General features: G+C 39.6%; 1 protein-coding gene across 2 annotated transcripts in view; it reads left to right on the top strand.

Moving 5' to 3' along the window:
- The first annotated feature begins 1,319 nt into the window (after positions 1 to 1,319).
- ano8b (anoctamin 8b) overlaps positions 1,320 to 20,806 on the top strand; it is a 42,919-nt gene continuing 23,432 nt past the window's right edge. The window contains exons 1-3 of one of the 2 annotated variants that reach the window (XM_089001421.1): positions 1,320 to 1,689; positions 14,798 to 14,908; positions 17,781 to 17,913. In XM_089001421.1, coding sequence (XP_088857547.1) covers positions 1,521 to 1,689; positions 14,798 to 14,908; positions 17,781 to 17,913 — 413 coding nt within the window. In that variant the 5' untranslated portion in view covers positions 1,320 to 1,520. Of the gene's footprint in view, positions 1,690 to 13,090; positions 13,189 to 14,797; positions 14,909 to 17,780; positions 17,914 to 20,806 lie in introns of those variants that run through there. The other variant, XM_089001422.1, reaches the window with a different exon arrangement.

Genomic DNA, 20,806 nt, shown 5'->3' with positions numbered 1-20,806 from the left:
ACAACAAAACCAAAAATGTTTCTTTGTTGCATTGGGTTGCCATGCAGGATACTACAACAACAACAACAACGATAATAACAACAACAACAACAATAATAATAATAATAATAATAATAATAATAATAATAATAATAATAATAATAATAATAATAATAATAATAATAATAATAATAATAATACATTTCACTTATAAGCGCATTTCAAAACTCTCAAGGACACTTTACAGTACTACCATGACATCTAGGACCAATGGAGGGTTAGATGTTTTGCACATTGACACATTGTCAATGGAAAGCTGAAGAGAATTTCCGTTTTTCACTGATACCCAGCAAAAGTATACATTTGTGACACTTAAGCCATAACTTTCACTGTAATGGTTACATATAGTTCTTTGTTTTGTACGATTGTCTGTCATTGTTGTTTCATGTTAATACAAAAGTGCTCACCATGCCATAAAATCAGACCACAATACACATGTTCACTAGTTTCAAAAAAGTGAAAGAGTACGGAAAACAGAATTTGCTCACAAGGCATAAAAAGTAAAAACAATGCCACAAGCCACACAAAGGTCAGAGCTTGCGTGCATAGTTGCACTATAAAACGAAGTATCAAGTTCATACATGGCCGAAGATCCTTTGTTTGTAAAGAGGAGGACAGCTCTTATTCAACAGCTGTTATTCAGCAGTGGATAAATATCATTGTGTCCTTGTATATATATATATATATATATATATATATATATATATATATATATATATATATATATATATATATATATATATATATATAGTTGTTTGTTAGAGGGATACTGTTAAAAGCCATTTTGTAGACAGACTTTTCAAGAAAACGATAATAGTCAACACAAAGCAAAATAATAAACACAACAGGAGCAGATATAATGGAAGATGTTCATCAGTTGTGTAAAAAAAATATTGCAATTGTATGTGGTTATCATGAATCCACATGTTCATCGTAAAAATTCGAACAGTTTAATGACGGTTTCTTCAAGTCAAAAGTTATTGCCTGGCCAATGGCACCCTCTAGTGGGCGTGTAGTAATATCACACCACACTCCCAGCTGATTGATTCAGACATAGCACTACTGAAGGCCTAGGCGAGACATGCACGGCCCGCCAATGTAATCAATAACTACATTTGCGCCTGTGCTTTGTTTTCTCGTTGGACAATCATGGCAATTTTCAGCACTCCTAATGTGGTGAATTGTCCTCAAGGTATGTGTGGCCCGACTCCCTTGCTCTCTTGTCCCCTCCCCCCTTCCTTTTGTCCCGCCCCTGTAGTCACAGTCGGGTTGCTCTCCACCTCACCACGCATCCCATCCTATTCTCCAGCTCCTCGGCTGTATCATCAAATACAACCTTCACGTCACTTTCACACTCTTTGAACAGCTTATCTCCGCTACCGCGCCGTTCCCATGCTCTGCCATCATCCTGAGATGAGACAGCCCCGCTCGAGCGTCAGAACAACCTCTTTAGCAGGCGTCGCTCCTCGCCGATAGAGAGCATGCCCGACGGGGGGACGCAAGGCGCCGCAGCCTCGGTGGCGGCCGCCACCGGCGGTGGCACGCCGTCTGGCGACGGATCCGAGAGCGCCCGCCACCGACAACGAACCGACGTGGAGAGGCCGGAGATGGCCGCTAACCCCCCGCAAAGCTCCGGCTCCGGTGTTCTGGGTGAGTGTGACCGGCCTGGACGATGGGAGTGTGCGGGCAGGTGGATTGTTGCGGAAAAGGCTGGAAAGGAAACGCGCGTCAGACTCCTCGAGGCAGCCTTCTTTTGTCTGCCGAAAAATTGGCACCGTATTACACCAGACGTCTATTAAAAAAGCCATTCTTCTCTTCAGTAAATATTACCTACTACTAGAAATGTCTTTCCTGTCGTATGGAAAATTGCCATGCGTGCTTTTGACATCGTCTGCTTTTGACCTTCTGTGAATGTGTTTTCATGAGGCGGATCACTTACTGTCCTTCCACTGCATTTAAGGGATAGGAAACCCAAAAATATGTTTGCCACAGAATTTTGTTTAAGAGGGGAGTTGGTTCTAGGTGGGAATTTGAGCTCTTCTTTTCTCCCTGGTAACCACATGTTTAACAACTTCATGATGTCATCCAGGGAGTTCTCAACCATGCAGCGACTGGCCATGGCAGCTTCTCTACTTAAATGTTATTGCTTCAGTGCAAGTTAGCGTTGCAAATTTCCTTCGAGATGAATAATTTAATAATAATAATAATAATAATAATAATAATAATAATAATAATACATTTCAGTTATAAACACCTTCCAAAATTCTCAAGGACACTTTACAGTCACAGGTTATTTTTCTGCGTGTGAGCAGCGGCAGCCACACGTGGGAGCGTTCATTTTATTTTTATTTTTTTACAAGCTTTATCACATTAAAAATATAATTTTCTCTTGCTCGGTCTTATCAATGAGGTTTAAGAACGCATCTAGCTATAGCAGTCAACAACCAACAATTTTCTGAGTATAATATTCAAACCAAGAATAAAACGTTCTAATTTCAGCTCTGGAGCCAGCGTTGTTTTCCCGTGTGCAGTTTTCAGCCTGCAAGTGCTGCTGCAGTCTGATGCAGCGGGCTGTCAAGTACTTTGAGTGCTTGCTGGAGGTAACCTGAGAAGGCTGCCACTGACTGCAAGAGTAGACCGATGTCATCAGATTGAGGTGATGGCACCCGGTGGTTGACAGTAGATTCAAGATGAGCCATCTTTGTTTCGGATTGGATTGGATTAGTCTTTAATAGTCTCGCAGTGGAGAAATTTACACTTCACATTAGCAAAGTTGTGGAAGGAAAAAGAAAGGAAGGGAAGAAGTAGAAAAACAAAAGACAGGAGTTACTGGAAAACCACTCTCGCAGCGCCATTTTGAAGTCAAAAGAACAAAATAACATAACAAAAAGACACAGTCATTGAATCTTAAGCACTTTCTGCACCCTCTTTGTTGTATGAAGTTCTCGATGAAAGAGCAGAGGATCAAAGCGTTCTTTTCACCAGTGGATAAGGGACGTCATGGTGGAATGTGAATGTCTGCTACAAGCTAAATGTAAAAAGAAAACACAAAGCTGAAGCATCCATTGATGAAAAGAGATTGTCTCACATCACCTGTCCCCATGTAAATCCGCTTCAATTCCAAGCCGCGACATTTTCACATATGCATAAGCGTTCTGAGCTGACGATCCTTAAGCCATGCATCCATCCATCCAGCCGCAGACTGTCCCAACAGCACCAACCTTTCCGCTGAACAAAGCAGGGCTCTGAAAATGCTACTCGGCCGCCATCTTGGACTTCACTTTTGAGGGTCAGTGGGGAAGCCAAAGGAACCCAGGCCTGAATCCAATATATAGATGGAGTTGATACTAGGCAATTGTAGTGTGAATTTGACATGTAACAGAACAAAAGGTGTGAACATAACCCCAGTGGTGGATCTTAGAGAAAGTTTCGCTTAATTGTGTTTTGATTTTTTTTCCTAATAAAGTTCCTCCTTGATTTGTCCACGGATCGGGTCCTTGAATGTCCATCTCTTAAGTCTTTGGTTAGACACATTGATTATCTATTACTATTTTGCAATTTTAGCAAAACAATCCAATACAACAGGACTTTCTTTTATGGGTGCCGCCTACAAAGGATATTTCTCACCTAAGGCTTAAACCACAGGTGTCAAAGTCAAGGCCCGCGGGCCAAATCCGGCCCGCCACATCATTTTTTTCGGCCCGCGAAAGCAAATCAAACTTGTTAAATTCCATGATGATTGCTAAAATCTGAGCCAAAATGTCATATTTTTGGATGTCAACCACAATAAAAGTCATTATTCTTGACTTCAGACTTGAAAAACAGTTATTCATTAATTTGCTGTGTGCTCTATATGTAATATTTGAAGGGATTTAAACATTCTAATGGGTTCCCCAAATTTATAACGGCCCTCGAGAGGAAACCATAACTACAATGTGGCCCGCGGCAAAAAATTACTTTGACACCCCTGGCTTAAACAATTTTATGCCTTTAGCCTCCTCTTCATTTTCCTAATTCCATCATAGTTGATTTGGACGATTTTGATTGTGCCTTCCCACTTTCAACACAAAAGTGCCAGGTTTCTTCCCTACAAAAAGTAATTCAGTGGCCATCATGAGGAAACAAGGAACACAAAAAATGTCAACAATGAATTGGGGCTTCTTCAGGGAGCCATTGTAGAGAGAAAGTCTGTGTTGTGGAAATGAGGTCACATCATTTGTGAACATCCAATTAGCTAGCTGAGATACAGTGAGACGCACGCACACAATTAACAAAGAGGTACAATCAGGTCATGTTTCAGATCAGAAATTGAATCTATAGTAATTATTCTAAGATAATTCCACTGATGATTTCTCTCATGCTGCCGATACAGAATTGGGAGTTTGAACTTCTGCTGTCAGAACCGCTTCAAAGTTGTCACCATTAACTCATTCACTACTATTCCCGAATTTATTCGGGAATTGAAAATATGACGAGGACTGCCATTCCCGAATTTGTTCAGGTTTTTTTTTTTGGGGGGGGGGGGGGGGGGGGGGGGGGGGGGGGGGGGGGGAAGTGGGCGGGGGTTCCGATAAAGCACTGGTCAGACCTCCAGCAATGTTTTCCCTTCCATGAGGGAGCAGCGTTTGCCTTTTGTACAGCTGCCCCCATTTCAATGTCAGATAACTCCAGACTCATATAACCTAGGAATTAACTCTTTTTTTCTGATGAAAGAAGAGAGTCACATGATTGCCAATCATAGTATCACCAGCCACTAATGAAGAGCATACTGGCCAGAGCTAGCACACTATCGGTAGCGAGCTGCATAAGCAAATATATTGTGTTGATTTTATAGCAGTTTTGTCAACCCACAATGGCTGAAGGAGAAGAAATGTATTTGGTTGGAGATTTATTGTTAAAGCCATTTTCTCGACGGACTTTTCAAGAAAAAATGGACAGCATTAAGAAAGGTGGGTCAGTTATTTCCTGGCGAATGGTACCCTCTAGTGGACTTGTAGTAAATCACACCACACAGTTTTTCAGTCTGGGTTGATTGAGACGTAGCATTACTGAAGGCCTAGCGATGAAATCTACGGTCCGCCACTGACGTTTAGAGATATGCTTCGAGCTCACATTTGGAAAGTCATATTGCTCAAATTTGTTTTTGGATTAATCAGAGTGCACTAAAGACTGAGTGCCTTTGCGTGCCGTAGTGCCTCAGAGCTGGCTGTGCAATCTGTCTGTCCGAACACACCCACCCTGCAAGGGTGTCAGTGTGTTTCTGAATGCATCCCTAAAGTCTCTCCATCTTTAGGTCTCTTATTGTCTTTCTTTTCTCTCCCGTGCTCCACAAAGAACAAAGTTGCCCTGGTCTTTCCCTTTAAACTAAGGGAATATTTGCCCTGGGTGATTAAACTAAAATGGAAATGACTTATAATGCCAGTGCGATAATGCTTACGGTTATTAGACACCCACTGATGCTGTAAACTTGTATAGTGGGAGCTTATCAGTCAGTGCATAGTAAACATCTTTAGTGCTGCAATCAATTTAATTGAATATCTGTATTTTATTTAGGATAATATGAAGGTTGGGAAATTAAAAAAAAGTCAAGAACACCTTATTTCTATTATTTTACTATTTTCCCCATTGTTAAACATTTTTACACAGAAATCTGGTAATAGAAATTGGTCTTCTGTTGTAAATTTTAAATGCTGTCAATGCTGAAAATGTAGTCAAAGTTGCAATGTTAGTAAATGTCCATTTCCATATATTTGGGCTTGGACTGGCTTGCGGGAGCTCCTACAGTAGGGGTCTCAAGCTCGCGGCCCGCGGGCCAAATGCGGCCCCCGAAATAATATTTTGCGGCCCGCGTTGATATGAAAGATTAATGTTAGTGCGGCCCGCATGATTGATATGAATGAAACTTGTGTGTGGAGCTGAACAAGTAGGCAAGAGAAGCCATTTTTAGGACAGTTCATGTTCAATATTTTATTTATGTTAAGAAAGTTAAAGGTTAAAGAACTGTGAAGACAGCCATTTGAAAGTTTATTATAATAATTAGTTTTCCTGTGTTTTTTCAGTCATCTGTATCTGCCTTATGATCATTATAATTATTTTATTTAGTTTTTGCTGGTTAATTTATTTTTTATTCATTTTTCCATTTATTCATTTTTTGTGTGTTAAAAATAAAGATTTTGACAACATTGGAATGTTTTATCTGTGCTTTTCTTGTGGAAATCCTTATGCGGCCCAGCCCCACCCAGACTCTGCCTCCAGTGGCCCCCGGGTCAATTGAGTTTGAGACCCCTGTCCTACAGGCTCCGTTTGGCCACATGTACACAGAGGAGGAAGGTGTTAATTAGGATCTGTGAAGGGCTTTGTTGATGTTCATGACCTTGGATGTCTGTTCAAGCGCATAGGACGAGCCAAACCGTCTTCTGTGCCGTCCTTTGGACATTGAAAAACATGTCTTCATTCAGTGAAGCCGAAATCATTCAGATTAAGAGACATTGACTTCTCCTTCAAGGCAGAGTCAGCCTGGAGATAAATCAGTTCCAATTCGGCTCCTGCGGTGCTTCCTCGGGTCTTGTAACATCGGGCAGGACACGACCTGATGTGACTTGTCAATTTTTTTCAAAATAAAAGAACAGACGGTAGAACTTTCGGTGTGGTTGTAATTTTTTGGGATGGTAACAGTGACTGACTCAACTGTAAGTCGTTTTATTTACCTTTGTGATGGTCGTTGATGGCTTGATGGAAAGGAGTGGCCGGTTTCATCAAATTTGTACAGATGACGGCTTAAGAAACCTTCTCATCGATGGACCAGTCCTGTACGACTGAGAGCTTACACAGACGCATCTTGAGGAATGATCCCTTGTAGGTGCTTTCTCTGTGATACTTTTATCTAGTTCCCCAACAATTGTGTTCTGTTTAGCTGGGTTGATAGCTTTTTGCATTAAGTGTATGGATGGCTTGTGCGGGTTGTTTGTGGAGCCTGATTGATAGGATATTTTAACCTTGCAGTCTACACTCTGGCTTTGAACTATCAAAGTTGAAACTCTCTCACTGTCGTCTGCCTGTCTCTTTAATGTTTAAACCACCCCTCCTCACTGCTGCGTTCTTGACCAATCACGTGGCTTAAACCGAAGCCTGGGGGTGGGGAATAGAGGACAAAAACTGTCGGCTGCCATTTTGTTGTTACAAGAACGGGCTCGTTTGTGAACGGAACGACACATCACTCATTGAGGCAGCTCCATGTACAAAAAAAGTTCATATGCCAAGGTAAAAGTTTCATAAATGTAACATTCATTAACCGAAAAGTTCGGAAGCCAAGGGGGTCGTAAACCGAGGCATCACTGTATTTTATGTTACTCATTCAGTAACTTACAATTGTACATGCATAAAAATATTCTTACTATTTGCCATTTACAATTTCTCACCTGACAGCATGTTGAGACCAGGCGCGCATCACATTTCAAGGTTGAAGTGCTTAATGTAGAAAGCAATTGACATGAATATGAACATCATATGTATTAAGTCACCATATTTGTGTGTGAAATTCCCTTTGGTTGTTTGAAAGTCTTTGAATGGGATTATATTCACATATAAAGAAAATGAGCTTCTTTGTACGTGTCTTAAGAGGATTCACCTCCAAAATGACATCAATTGCATAGTTTCGTTTGTAGTGACTCACACCAGTGCGTCACAGCTAGCCTCCTCGCTTGTAAACATGGTTCTGGTCTCTTTTTGCTTTCATTCAGTGCTGTATATTAATGATTTTTCTCACGTTTTTTTTCCGGAAGCACACTGGGTTAAATGAGTCAGGAGGCAAAACAGCATTGATCATCTTTGAGCTTCTTTTCTAAAGGTATGAGGACTCAAAGCTGCCTCAGTCATGAATGTCTTCCTCTGCCTGTATATTGAGCCTGGATGGAAATTGGAATGATGTACTAATGCAGAGTAAATACTGGCTCCTCCGAGTGTCCGTCTCTAGCGGAACGCATAATTTCACAGATTGGTTAGGTCACAGTCTTCAAATTGTGCTCAAATCACTGACTTGATTTGATTTTGTCGCTACATGCCCTAATCGTTTCTAATGGTCTGATTATATAATGATTAGAATTACAATCTAACCTCCCTTCCCTCCATGGTTCTGACAAAATCAATGTATGTATCTTCATATTCAGTTGAAAAAACTAGTACAAATGATCAATCATATATAGAAAATAACTCTGACTAGTGTGTGCAGTCTAGAATAACGCGATCACCACAAATTAGCTGTTGACTGCGCAAAATGCAAAACGCCTAATCATAATACTATTCATATTATCATATACTATTCATATCATATTGAATCATACACTATTCATAAAGAAAATAGATGGTTTGAATGAGGAATAAAAGAAGCTATTTTTGTAAAACAGCAAACCCCGTCACTAAATCGCCATGGCGGTTTAAGGTTTAATTTACACCGTGTTTACAACAGACATCTTAGGGCAATACCACATAGGCTTAGTCATGCTAATGAGGTGAGACCAGTGCCAGGGATAGAACATTAGAGCTAATCGGATTGGCTAATGAGGTATATCCAGAACCAGGGACAGACCTATAGATGTAATCAGAGTGATGAGATAATCAGATTGGGTAATGAGGTGAAATCAGAGCCAGGGATAGAACAGTAGAAGTAATCAGATTGGCTTCAGGGAGTGGTCCGCTGCTCCCTCAACCTTAGAGCAGGGACCTATCAGAGCAGGGGTCTGGCACAGGGACCTATCAGCGTAGATGTCTGGTACGGCCACCTCTGTCCATTAGGGATATAGAACCAGGGCTACCAGCACAACTTTGGTTAGCTGACAAAGCTCTTTGAATGAGGAGCGAAAAGTCCGACACCTTCAAAGAAGTACAGATGAGGGCTGAAGAAACCTTTTCATCAATGGACCACTCCTGTATGACTGAGAGCCTACACAGACGAAATACTATTCATAATATCACACTATAGTACTATTCATAAAATATTCATAATACTGCAAGTATTATAAATAGACGGCCACACCTAAAAGGGCTTAAATATCTGCCCTTGCAAAACAATTGTATGATAAGAAACAATAGCCAAGAATGTGATCATTGCCGACTTTCTCCCCAATGAACCTCAAGTGTCACGCGAGACAAATGGTGGACTGGTCGACATTCAGTCAGAGAGCACATAGAGTAACTACTAGCAACGGACAACCATTTACTCTTTCATTTAGTGTTCCCCAAGTCAGGGGCTACTGTGCTCCTAGTTAAAAAAAATGTTCGCCTGGAGCATTCTAATAAAATGCCGTGAACATGAACAGATACAATGTATTTCAAGTTAATGACTACTGGACTGAGCTTTAAAAAGAGGTAATAACATAGTGGCAGTTAATGGTATTAAGCATGGTGTTAAGGGTGGTTTGAATTTTCTTTTACACAGTTAAGACTGATGAACACACAACTCTGATGTTGTGGCTTCAAACCAGGGTTCTTCCTTGGTATCTTCCCTCTGCCATTATGGGATTTTTCGAGAATCATCCCATGTCCTGAAAACACGCGTTGTCAGCTCATGAATGACTCTCAATTGTCCTCTAGGGGTGAATGGTTATTTGTGGATCTCTGTGGCGAGCCGTGACTTTCACACCTAGGCCTTCAGTAGTTCTAAGTCTGAATCAATCCAACCTTTAATCATTATACAACCTTAAATGCAGCTACAGCTGTGACTGTGACTCATATACAAGTCCAGTAGAGGCAATGGTGGGCCGTCAGGGTCTGCAAGGCCTTCTCAGCTGGCCTAAAAATACTATTGCTATTTTATGAGTTTATTGTTGATGCTTCGCCATCCTGTTGTTCAATATTCTCTGCGGTGTGAAACGTCAACTTCTGACCCCATATCATAAATCCACACATTCATGGTAAAAACTCAAACAGTTTAATGACAGGATTCCTTTCTTCACAAGTTATTTTCTGGTTAACTGGACCCTTTAGTAAATCATACCACACTTTTTATTTGTCGTCACAGCTGTGGAATGATTAAGACGTAGCACTACTGAAGGCCAAGAGGTGATATGCACGGCCTGCTTCTGACTAGAGGCTACCATTAACCAGGAAATAACTTGTAACTTGTATGAGACAGGGCAATTAGCTCTGGAGCTGTCCAACCTTTCTTAATGGTGTCCATCTTTTCTTGAAAAGTTCATCTTGAAAATGGCTTTAACAGTAAATCTGCAACCAAATCCATTTCTTCTCTTCCTTCTGCGAATGTGGGTTGACAAAACCATTATTAAATTAACACAACAATATATTTACTTGTACGACTTGCTACCGATACAGTGTGCTGGCTCTGGACTGTATGCTCTCGTCACTAGCGGCGAGTGCTGAGAGCAATGACAATTTGGAATTATTCCATAAGAATTCATGGACAAAATACAATTAACATCAGTCTGTGATTCTGATATTTTTTGGCCATCAGATAAGGCCTTGCAGGCCTTGATGGTCCACCACTCTTTTATGTGCCCTGCAATTAGCTGGCGACTAATGTAGGGTGTACCCTACCGTTGGTCAGCTGGTTTAAGACCCAGTACAGCTGCAACCTGGAGGAGGATAAGCAGTACAACGAAAGGATGAGTGCATGGCTACATATGAATGAATGTTAAGGATTTTACTTCTCCTCTTTCGGTATTATATTGAATTAAATGTGAGTCCAAGTCAAAGAGCCAAAGGAGAACGCTTGGAATGAGAAGTAGGCTTAATTCCAGGTCCATTAAAATACTCTATTGAGACCAGTTCTCTCACTTGATGGCTCTCGTCTTGAAATAGAGATTGCATCATGCCTTTCTTTATATATTGTACATTTAGATCTCCCCACGTCATGCGATGCCGTTTTCTTGAAGCTGATTTTACCGCAATGGAGCCATATATAATAACATGTAAAAAAAGTAAGCCAGAAAATGGGGGAAGTTAGGAGTTTTATATCATGCTGACAGTGATTAACTATGGCAAAAATAAATGGTAAGAAATGTCGTATATAGACCAAAAATGGACACATATTGAGGCCTTTATATGATAATGAGGAATAAATAAAAAATATATGCCTTTATATAGCGCTTAAACAAAACCTGAAGCTCTTAGTATATTATTATTGATATTATTATTATTGATATTAAAATAATTAGTGATATATTATCATGTTATTATTGATATTAAAATTATTAGTGATATTATTATCATTTTATTATTATCATCATCATTGTATTATTATCATGAGCATTATTATCATCATTATTATTATTATTATTATTATTATTATTGTAGCTATTGTTGCTGTAAAGTGTCGAGACTTTTGAAAGGCACTTATGAATGAAATACATTATTATTATTATTATTATAAGTATTATTAGTATTATTGATATTATCATTATTGTTTTATTGTTGTATTATTATTGTTATTGTTGTTATGGTTGTAGCTATTGTTGTTTTTGCTGTAAAGTGTCCTTGAGAGTTTTGAAAGGCGCTTATAAATGAAATGTATTATTATTATTATTAGTAGTAGTAGTAGTATTATTCGTATTATTAGTATTATTGATATTATCATTATTGTGTTATTGTATTGTTATTATTATTGTTGTTGTTGTTGTTGTAGTTGTAGCTATTGTTGTTTTTGCTGTAAAGTGTCCTTGAGAGTTTTGAAAGGCGCTTATAAATGAAATGTATTATTATTAGTATTATTATTCGTATTATTGATATTATCATTATTGTGTTATTGTATTATTGTTGTATTGTTATTATTTTTGTTTTTGCTGTAAAGTGTCCTTGAGAGTTTTGAAAGGCGCTTATAAATGAAATGTATTATTATTATTATTATTATTATTATTATTATTATTATGTGGCAGCCCCTGAAGGGAAAAGCCGAAGGGAAAAGAAGATTAAGATTAGGCTGTTTAATTTTTTTTTTCATGAAAATACCAGATTTAGTAAATTTTAATTACCTCAATGGCAACTAGTCCGACTTTGAATATTGACGGATTTTCTGGATCACACCCACTATGAACGCTTTATCAAAATATTTTGGATCATGGTGTAGGGGGTTAGAAACGACCTCTGTTATTGTATGTTAGTCGATTAGACTACCAAGTCAGGAGAGGGCGCTACGCGCCTGTGAATGGAACAGAGGAAGGCGATGGAGGCTCTGCTCATGCATGCGCAGTTGTCATAAATGCCGTTGTGTGAAGCTGATTAACACGGTTGTCTCGTGTCGTCTTTCCTCGTCGTTCACAGGTATTCAAAATAATAAGTTTTAGACATTCTCAAGATGTTAAAGTAATTGGGGACTTATTGGGCGATGCTAGATATGAAACCTTGTTTTGTGGCTTTGATGAATATTTTGTGGCTTTGATGAATTTGGATTTTTGGATGTCAATTGTAGTTCCCAGTACAACACACACGAGCGGGCAGACGTGCATAAGCATGTGCGAATGTGGAGGATATATACAATGTATAGATGTTGAATGTATAGATCTACACATGAATGTATTCTGATATTGAAATTGATGTTTTGATGAGTAAGTGGTCATAAATGCCGTTGTGTGAAGCTGATTAACACGGTTGTCTCGTGTCGTCTTTCCTCGTCGTTCACAGTGCTACCTGCCTGTGAAGCGCTTTGGACCGACCCAGGTATCCCCTAGGCCTGAGGCCGGCCACAATGGCAATTAGTTAATGTAATGCTATTGACTAAATTGGAAGAAAATCATCAGTAACAGGACCGGAATTCACCATCAGTTAGGATCAAAACACCAAAATTCTGCAAAAATCAGGAAAGTCCAGATGGGTTATTCACCAAGAACTGTTGTTAAACTCATATGGTGCTGATAAATAGGAGCACTATAAAAGCATTGAAAGCACACTGATCGCTGTTACCGTACAACACGTTGCCCACAGCAATGAATACAGGACTAATTAGAATGTCCATCATGCCACCAATCTGTCTGCGGCTTTTGAGCCAATGCACACAGAGGCCAGTCACATTTCCGTATCTGTGAGTACTTCTCAGGATTAAAATGTTCAATCTCGTCAAGCTCTTTGCTCTGAACGCCTCGTCGCAGCGATTCTAAAACTACCTTCGCAGTGTGGAACCAGATAGGGTTGTCAAAGTCTTTTGTAAGTACAAAAGTTATTATTTTAATAGGAATGCTCTTCTGCCTCCATGTCCCAATTTAACTGCTCCCTCAGTCCACAAATTCTCTTCATGTTCGGTTTTGTGTTTTAATGTAAAACGGTGATGTTAAAGAATGCCTATGGTATATGAAACAATAATAATAAATTTCATTTATGTTAGAACTGCTTTATATAAAACAAATATAAAAACATCCAATGTTATTTCATTTCTACTTAATCTTATCAGTTAGTTAGTCTATATATGTAGTTTAGTTATTTGTATATGTTAGTTTAGTATACATGTACGTAGTAGCTCTGTTAAAACCTCAAGCTATCTTGTTTCAGTCTAATATAATATTCATGATTGTATCGAGCAGATGATATGTCCTTTTCAAAATGACATCACTTTTGTTGTCTATATCTGCTGGAGACGTGCTCTCTCTCTCTCTCTCTCTCTCTCTCTCTCTCTCTCTCTCTCTCTCTCTCTCTCTCTCTCTCTCTCTCTCTCTCTCTCTCTCTCTCTCTCTCTCTCTCTCTCTCTCTCTCTCTCTCTCTCTCTCTCTCTCTCTCTCTCTCTCTCTCTCTCTCTCTCTCTCTCTCTCTCTCTCTCTCTCTCTCTCTCTCTCGTGAAGAGTGTTGTCTAGCTGCCCGATAAATAAATATTCTTTTTAATAAATATTCTTTTTTTGAATATTTAGACCAACACAAATGAAGAACATGAACCAGGGGAAGAACTTTATTTACGACCTGACAATTTATAAGCGCCTTTCAAAACTCTCAAGGTCACTTTACAGTCACAGGATAAGTTTTTCTGTGGGTGAGCAGCAGCAGCAGCCACACGCGCCAGGGTTTACTCTACTTGACTCAAATAGATAGAAAGCTAGCTTGCTAGCTAAAACAAGTCAAAGTACAGCACATAACGAACCAGCGGTAGGCCAAATAACCACATTTTAGTGTCACATGATTAGTTTTCTGTGGGTGAGCAGCGGCAGCCACACGCACCATGGTTCACTCAACACAGAATAACTCAAACAGATAGAAAGCTAGCTAGCTAGCTAAAACAAGTCAAAGTACAGCACATAAAGAACCAGCGATAGGACCAAATAAGTGTCACATGATTAGTTTTCTGTGGGTGAGCAGCGGCAGCCACACGCGCCATGGTTCACTCAACCCGGAATAACTCAAAATAACTCAAATAGATAGAAAGCTAGCTCGCTAGCTAAAACAAGTCAAAGTACAGCACATACAGAACCAGCGTTAGGACCAAATAAGTGTCATATTATTAGCTTTCTGTCGGTGAGCAGCGGCAGCCATACACGCCATGGTTCACTCAACCCGGAATAACTCAAAATAACTCAAATAGATAGAAAGCTAGCTATCTAAAACGAGTCAAAGTACAGCACATAAAGAACCAGCGGTAGGACCTAAATAAGTTCTCTACTTCTTCCAACTCTCCTTTGAACATGCACACGATGCTGAATGATGACAATTAATTTGTTCATCTTTTTCATTGCTCATAAAAAAAGATTTTCTGTTATCAACAAACGGTGACAAAAGGTGACCTCCTCTGTGTTTGCCCCCCCCCCCATTTCTGCTTTTCTCACCCACACAGATAAATTGTTTGGAAAGAGGCTGCTGCAGGCTGGCAGACACGTCATGTCTCATAAGTCTTGGATGAAGACGGTGCCCACAGAGAACTGTGATGTCCTCATGACATTTGAAGGTCAAACAATCAAATACACCACAGGTGTCAAAGTCAAGGCCCGGGGGCCAAATCCGGCTCACCACATCATTTTTTTCGGCCCGCGAAAGCAAATCAAACTTGTGAAATTCCATGATGCTTGCTAAAATCCAAACAAAAAATATCATATTTTTGGATATAAACCACACTGTCATTATTCTTGACTTCAGATTTGAAAACTAGTTATTCATTAACTTGTTGTGCGCTCTCTAGGGGATTAAACATTGTAATGGCTTCATAATGGCCCTCGAGAGGAAACCATAACTACAATGTGGCCCGCGGCAAAAAATGACTTTGACACCCCTGAAATACACAAACGTGTTTTTCCATACACACGCAAAATGAGTACATTTGTATCGTATTTCATACGTTCAGTTCAGTTAACCAACCCCTGCTATGCAACACTGCTGTGAATTCATTCTTGATCAGATTTCAAACATCATATACAGACACTCCCCTACTTACGAACATTTGAGTTACGCCTTTTTCCAAGTAGTGCTTCTTTCCAGCGCTAATACCGACACGAAGCGCTGTGAGAGCTCGCTCTCTCTAACATATGTAGTATTCTCTCCAGTTGTACATGTACATATCTTTATAGAGCATATATTTTATTAAATGTTTATTTTTCAGGATAAACCATTACAGTTTACTTATACAAGCCTTAAACATACTTATATAAACCTTAAAGGCCAACCAACACCATTTTTTTGTTTCCTAACTGATACCAGAAAAACGTTTTATAGCATCTAAAATACCCAAAACACACAGGCTGATATTTTTAGTCAAATGCAAAACACCAATAAAAATGAGTGAAAGTGCCCCAAAACTACTTCAAAATGACCCCAGAAATTGCGAGTTTCAGAAGGTCCCGCCCCCTTGTTCGTGGTGTCACCCCAAGACGCCTTGCCTTGGTGGAGAATCAAAACAATGGCTTCAGATTCGGAAAAGATGCTTTCTTGTTCAGTTATGAATATGATTCAAATAGTTCTAAAGAGGAAAGCATAAATGTTTGCAATCGATTTAAGAAGTCATTCCGTGTCATTTTGAGGCATCTGGACTGAAATGTAGCATCCCAGAAAATGCACAAGATGGCGCCCAAGCTGTGTTGGAAATGAGCTGATTTATCTGCTGGGAATTTGTGTCAACTAGTATCAAATAATAGTCTTGGTGCAACACACAACGATTCACCGTCGCGTTATTCATGTGTTTTCCTTCTAATTTCACCATCAACATGATGTTTTCAGAACCCAAGTACCCAAAATGCATTGTGTGTCGCTTTCTCGGTCAGGGGCGTTTCTGACGTGATGTCACGTCAGGAATCGTCACCAACCCGAAAACAAGACTTCCTGAATATTCAGCGCGAGTCTTAAAACGTAAAATATAGCTATATGCGGTGGAATCTTTCTAAAATGTGCTCAGTAGAAGTCATTTGAAGTGATTTTACAAATGTTACACAACTTGTCCGGAGGCATTGGTTGTCCTTTAAACATACTTATCATACTTATATAAACCTTAAACATACTTATGTAAGCCTTAAACATACATTCCATACAAAATATAGCCCGGAAGCAATTTACGAACAAATTCACCTTACGAACAATCGTTCCGAACGTATATCGTTCGTAAGTTGGGGAGTGTTGGGGTCTGTAATTCACATACACGTCTTGCAGTCAGCCTTTTGTGAGCATACCATAGATTAGAGGGGATATATGACGTCATGAAAGTGAATGTAGGGCATTGAACATTTGATGATGAAAAGAATCAACAATGAGAGCACAGATGTCAAGCTCAAAGTCACATCATTTTATTTAATTGGGTGAAAGCAAATCATGTGTGTCAACCTCCATGCTCCATGTTCAAATCTGGATTGAAACGTCTCATGGTTATGTGGAAAAAATAACGCTGACATTTTGCGACATTTTTTTTTACCCTTTTTAAACCCAGTTGGACAACAAATGAACAAACAACAAACAATCAGTTGACTAAATTCCAAACTAATAATCCATCAATTTAATTTGTTGTACAATTAATAATATGTGATGATGAACTCATTCATTACCATTCACAAATTTATTCGGGAATTGAAAATTTGACTTAGCGCGCCATTCTTGAATTTGTTCGGGTTTTGTTTTTTTTACATGCTTGGATGCCGATAAAGCGCTGGCCATGTTCTCTGGCAATATTTTTTCTTTACCACAACGAGGCAGCATTTCCCTTTTTTCATGTTCGTGCTTTGTTCCAGCTTCAGCTGATGTTAAAGCGCTATATAAACCAATATGTATATATTCCATTGTATTTTGGACAGCCGCCCTCATTTCAAGCTCATATAACTCCAGACCCATATAATTTAGGAATTAACTCTTTTTTTTCTGATGAAAGAAGAAAGTCTAAAGGTTTCCAATGCTGTATTGAATGTTTATATCCTCCGAAAACTCAATATTCTGTGGGTCCTGGAATTCAAGTGACAATGACAAAAACCTTGGCACTGGAGTGGACACATTTTTGCAGGTCTGGCAGTGAATGAGTTAAAGTTGATACATATCAAGTAACAGTATTTGATAAAATTTATAAAGCATTTTAGAAATTTGGTTAATTGGAATGAATGTTTTTGGTACATGTTCCCCCTTCATTTTGTGTCTTAGCCCGAGACAGACAGTCACATTAAAATGTCAATGCCAGCCAAATCCTGAATGCACTTAAGGAAGCATAGCAGAGCGGTTTGTTTGTGCATCACTTCACCCCCAGCTGCTACTTCAGCACAGCGACACAGACAGACTGATGCAATACTCAGCAGCACGAAGATGTAGTCAAGAGGCTTGTTGAAAATACATTTTCTCTTTCATCTCCTTCACAGATACGACAGATGACCACACGTTGCTATGGCTACTGAACCATATCCGGCTGGGAATTCCAGAGCTGATCATCCAAATCCGTCATCATAAGCAAACGCACGTCTACGCATTTTTCGTTACGGCCACCTACGAAAAGTAAGAATGCAGACACTGTGGTACTGTGAATAACAATCCGCATGCACACGACCTATTGGGGGTGCGTCCTCTTTCATGCCCAACCTTCCCATTTTAACATCTGCATCTTGTCCTCTGCCTTTCCTATATATAAGCAGAGGGATGAAACACCATCGGTCAATTTAGCGGGCCCCTCATTTAAAGTCACACATCAACAGCTGGCATTCTCCCACATTCCAAAACCAAGCATACAGTGATACCTTGGCTTACGAACTTAATTGGTTCCCAGACAGAGTGTGTAAGGCGAAAAGTGTGTATCCCCAAAAAATATTTTCCCATAGGAAACCATTAAAATGAGAATAATCTGTTCCCAGGTCTCCATAAAACATAATTTTCTACTTTCTAATTTTCATAAGCCTTAAAACTACACAAAATTTACATTATTTTATGTATAATGAATGTGCTATGGTATTATAATTAAAGAAATGAACTGTACTATATAATAAAGTCGTTTTATTTACCTTTGTGATGGTCATTGATGGCTTGATGGAATGGAGTGGTCGGTTTCCTCAGCATTAAACACTTGATGAGGAACGTAACCTTCTTCTTTGACCATCTTGAGGAATGATCCCTTGTAGGTGCTTTCTCTGTGATAATTTTATCTAGTTCCTCATCAATTGTGTTCTGTTCAGCTGGGTAGATAGCTTTTTGCATCAAGTGTACAGATGGATTATGCGGGTTGTTTGTGGAGCTTGATTGATGGGATATTTTAACCTTGTAGTCTACACTCTGCCTTTGAACTATCAAAGTTGAAACTCTCTCACTGTTGTCTGCCTGTCTCTTTAATGTTTAAACCACCCCTTCACTGCTGTGTTCTTGACCAATCATGTGGCTTTACTGGTTTTAATGTTTAAATCAGTAATGATGTTGAGTTCTTTTTTTGGTTGTTGTAATTTATAACCATTATTTATGATGTTATATTTACCTTCAGCTTATGAAAGTGTAGCTCCTACATAGCAAATCATCGCTGACGCTATTGTGATGTCTCAGCACTCTCCTGGTCACTTGCGTAGCTACGGCTTATTTAAAGTTTTACACCATCAGCACCAAGGTGGAACTCGGTTTCCTTAATAGTGGTCACTCAATGACAGCGGTGGGCCGTGCATGTCACTCCGAGGCTTTCAGTAGTGCTACATGTGAGTGTGTTGTGATATTACTACACGTCCACTAGAGGGTGCCGTTGGTCAGGACATAACTTGTTACTTGAAAAAAAAAAAACAAGAAATACTGTCGTTAAATTGTTTACATTTTTACTATGAACGTGTGGATTCATGACAACATCATAAAATTGCACTGTTATTTGCTATTTTTGCTAGCTTTCGAGCTGTCCAACATTACATAATGATGTCCATCTATTCTTGAAAAGCCCGTCTTGAAAATGGCTTTAATAGTACAGTAAAGTCTCGCTATATCAATATCATTTATATTGATAATACTGCTTATTACGACACTATTTTCATTTCCCGGGATAATACTAGTGTGCCTCAATCGGCAGTACATTTGCACCTAAAAGCTAGCAACCACTCATTTGACGACAATGAGGTTAAAATCTTAGCGAAAGAACATAGATGGTTTGAAAGGGGAGTAAAAGAAGTGATTCTCATAAAACAACTGAATCCTTCATTAATCCGGTCTGGTGGGGTGAGGTTCAATTTGGATCGTTCATAAAATAGCCTGCTTAAGCAACACAGGTTAGGCAACATTCGTAATGCTGATGAGGTGATACCGGTGGGAGTGGGGGAAATGGGCCAGTCGTTAGTCAGGAATGTAGGAACAATCAGTGGGGCCACAGGGAGTGGTCCTCTGCTCCCTCCAACCTTAGAGTAGGGACCTATCATAGCTGTGTCCGGCGCCGCCATGTCTGGACATTAGGGATATATAAATAGGGCCGATACGACCAGTCAGACTTTGGTTTGCTGACGAAGCCTCTTGGATAGGAGGCAAAACGTCCGACACCTTCAAAAAAGTACAGATGACGGCTGAAGAAGCCTTCTCATCGATGGACCACTACTGTACGACTGAGAGCTTACACAGACGTGTTGTCCTTTAAGGTGTACTACATAGTCACACTGTCTGTAAAAATCTGTTTTTCCGGATGCTAGACATACTCTGACATATACACATTTGATTGTCATCATGATGAGAAAAAAGGAGCGTCAGCGCAGAGCACCGATGCATATGTGGAACTGCCGCGGCTTGGAATTGACGCGCATTTACGTGGTGCAGGAGATGTGGGGAAGAAACTTGTCTCACTCTTCCTCTTGATCTGAATCAGTTGTTTTAGGTTTGGGGAAAATGGTACACATATGATATTTAACATGTAGATCACAGGTGTCAAAGTCAAGGCCCGGGGGCCAAATCTGGCTCGCCACATCATTTTATTCGGCCCGCGAAGGTAAATCAAGCATGTCAAGTGCCATGATGCTTGCTAAAGTACGAACCAAAATTTCAAATAATACAATGTAAACCACAATAACAGTCATTATTCTTGATTTTAGATTTGAAAAGTAGTTATTCGTCAATTTGTTGTGCTTTCTTTATGTAATATATGGAGGAGATGTAACATTCTAATTGCTTCCCCAAATTCATAATGGCCCTCGAGAGGAAACCGTAACCACAATGTGCCCTGAGAGTTTGACTGCCGTGATGTAGATGAAGTAAATGACAGACTAAACAAACCTGATAAAGATTTATTTTCTTTTAAAGGACAGTAAATGGGGCCGATACGACCAGTCAGACTTTAGTTCGCTGACGAAGCCTCTTGGATAGGAGGCGAAACGTCCGAAACCTTCACTTTTGTACAGATGACGGCTGAAGAAACCTTCTCATCGATTAAAGGACAGTACTTACAATG

The sequence above is a fragment of the Hippocampus bargibanti genome, linkage group LG07, assembly GCF_051943395.1.
Source record: "Hippocampus bargibanti isolate YZ-2025 linkage group LG07, ASM5194339v1, whole genome shotgun sequence".
Taxonomy (NCBI): domain Eukaryota; kingdom Metazoa; phylum Chordata; class Actinopteri; order Syngnathiformes; family Syngnathidae; genus Hippocampus; species Hippocampus bargibanti.
This window is presented reverse-complemented; position numbering and strand designations above follow the sequence as displayed.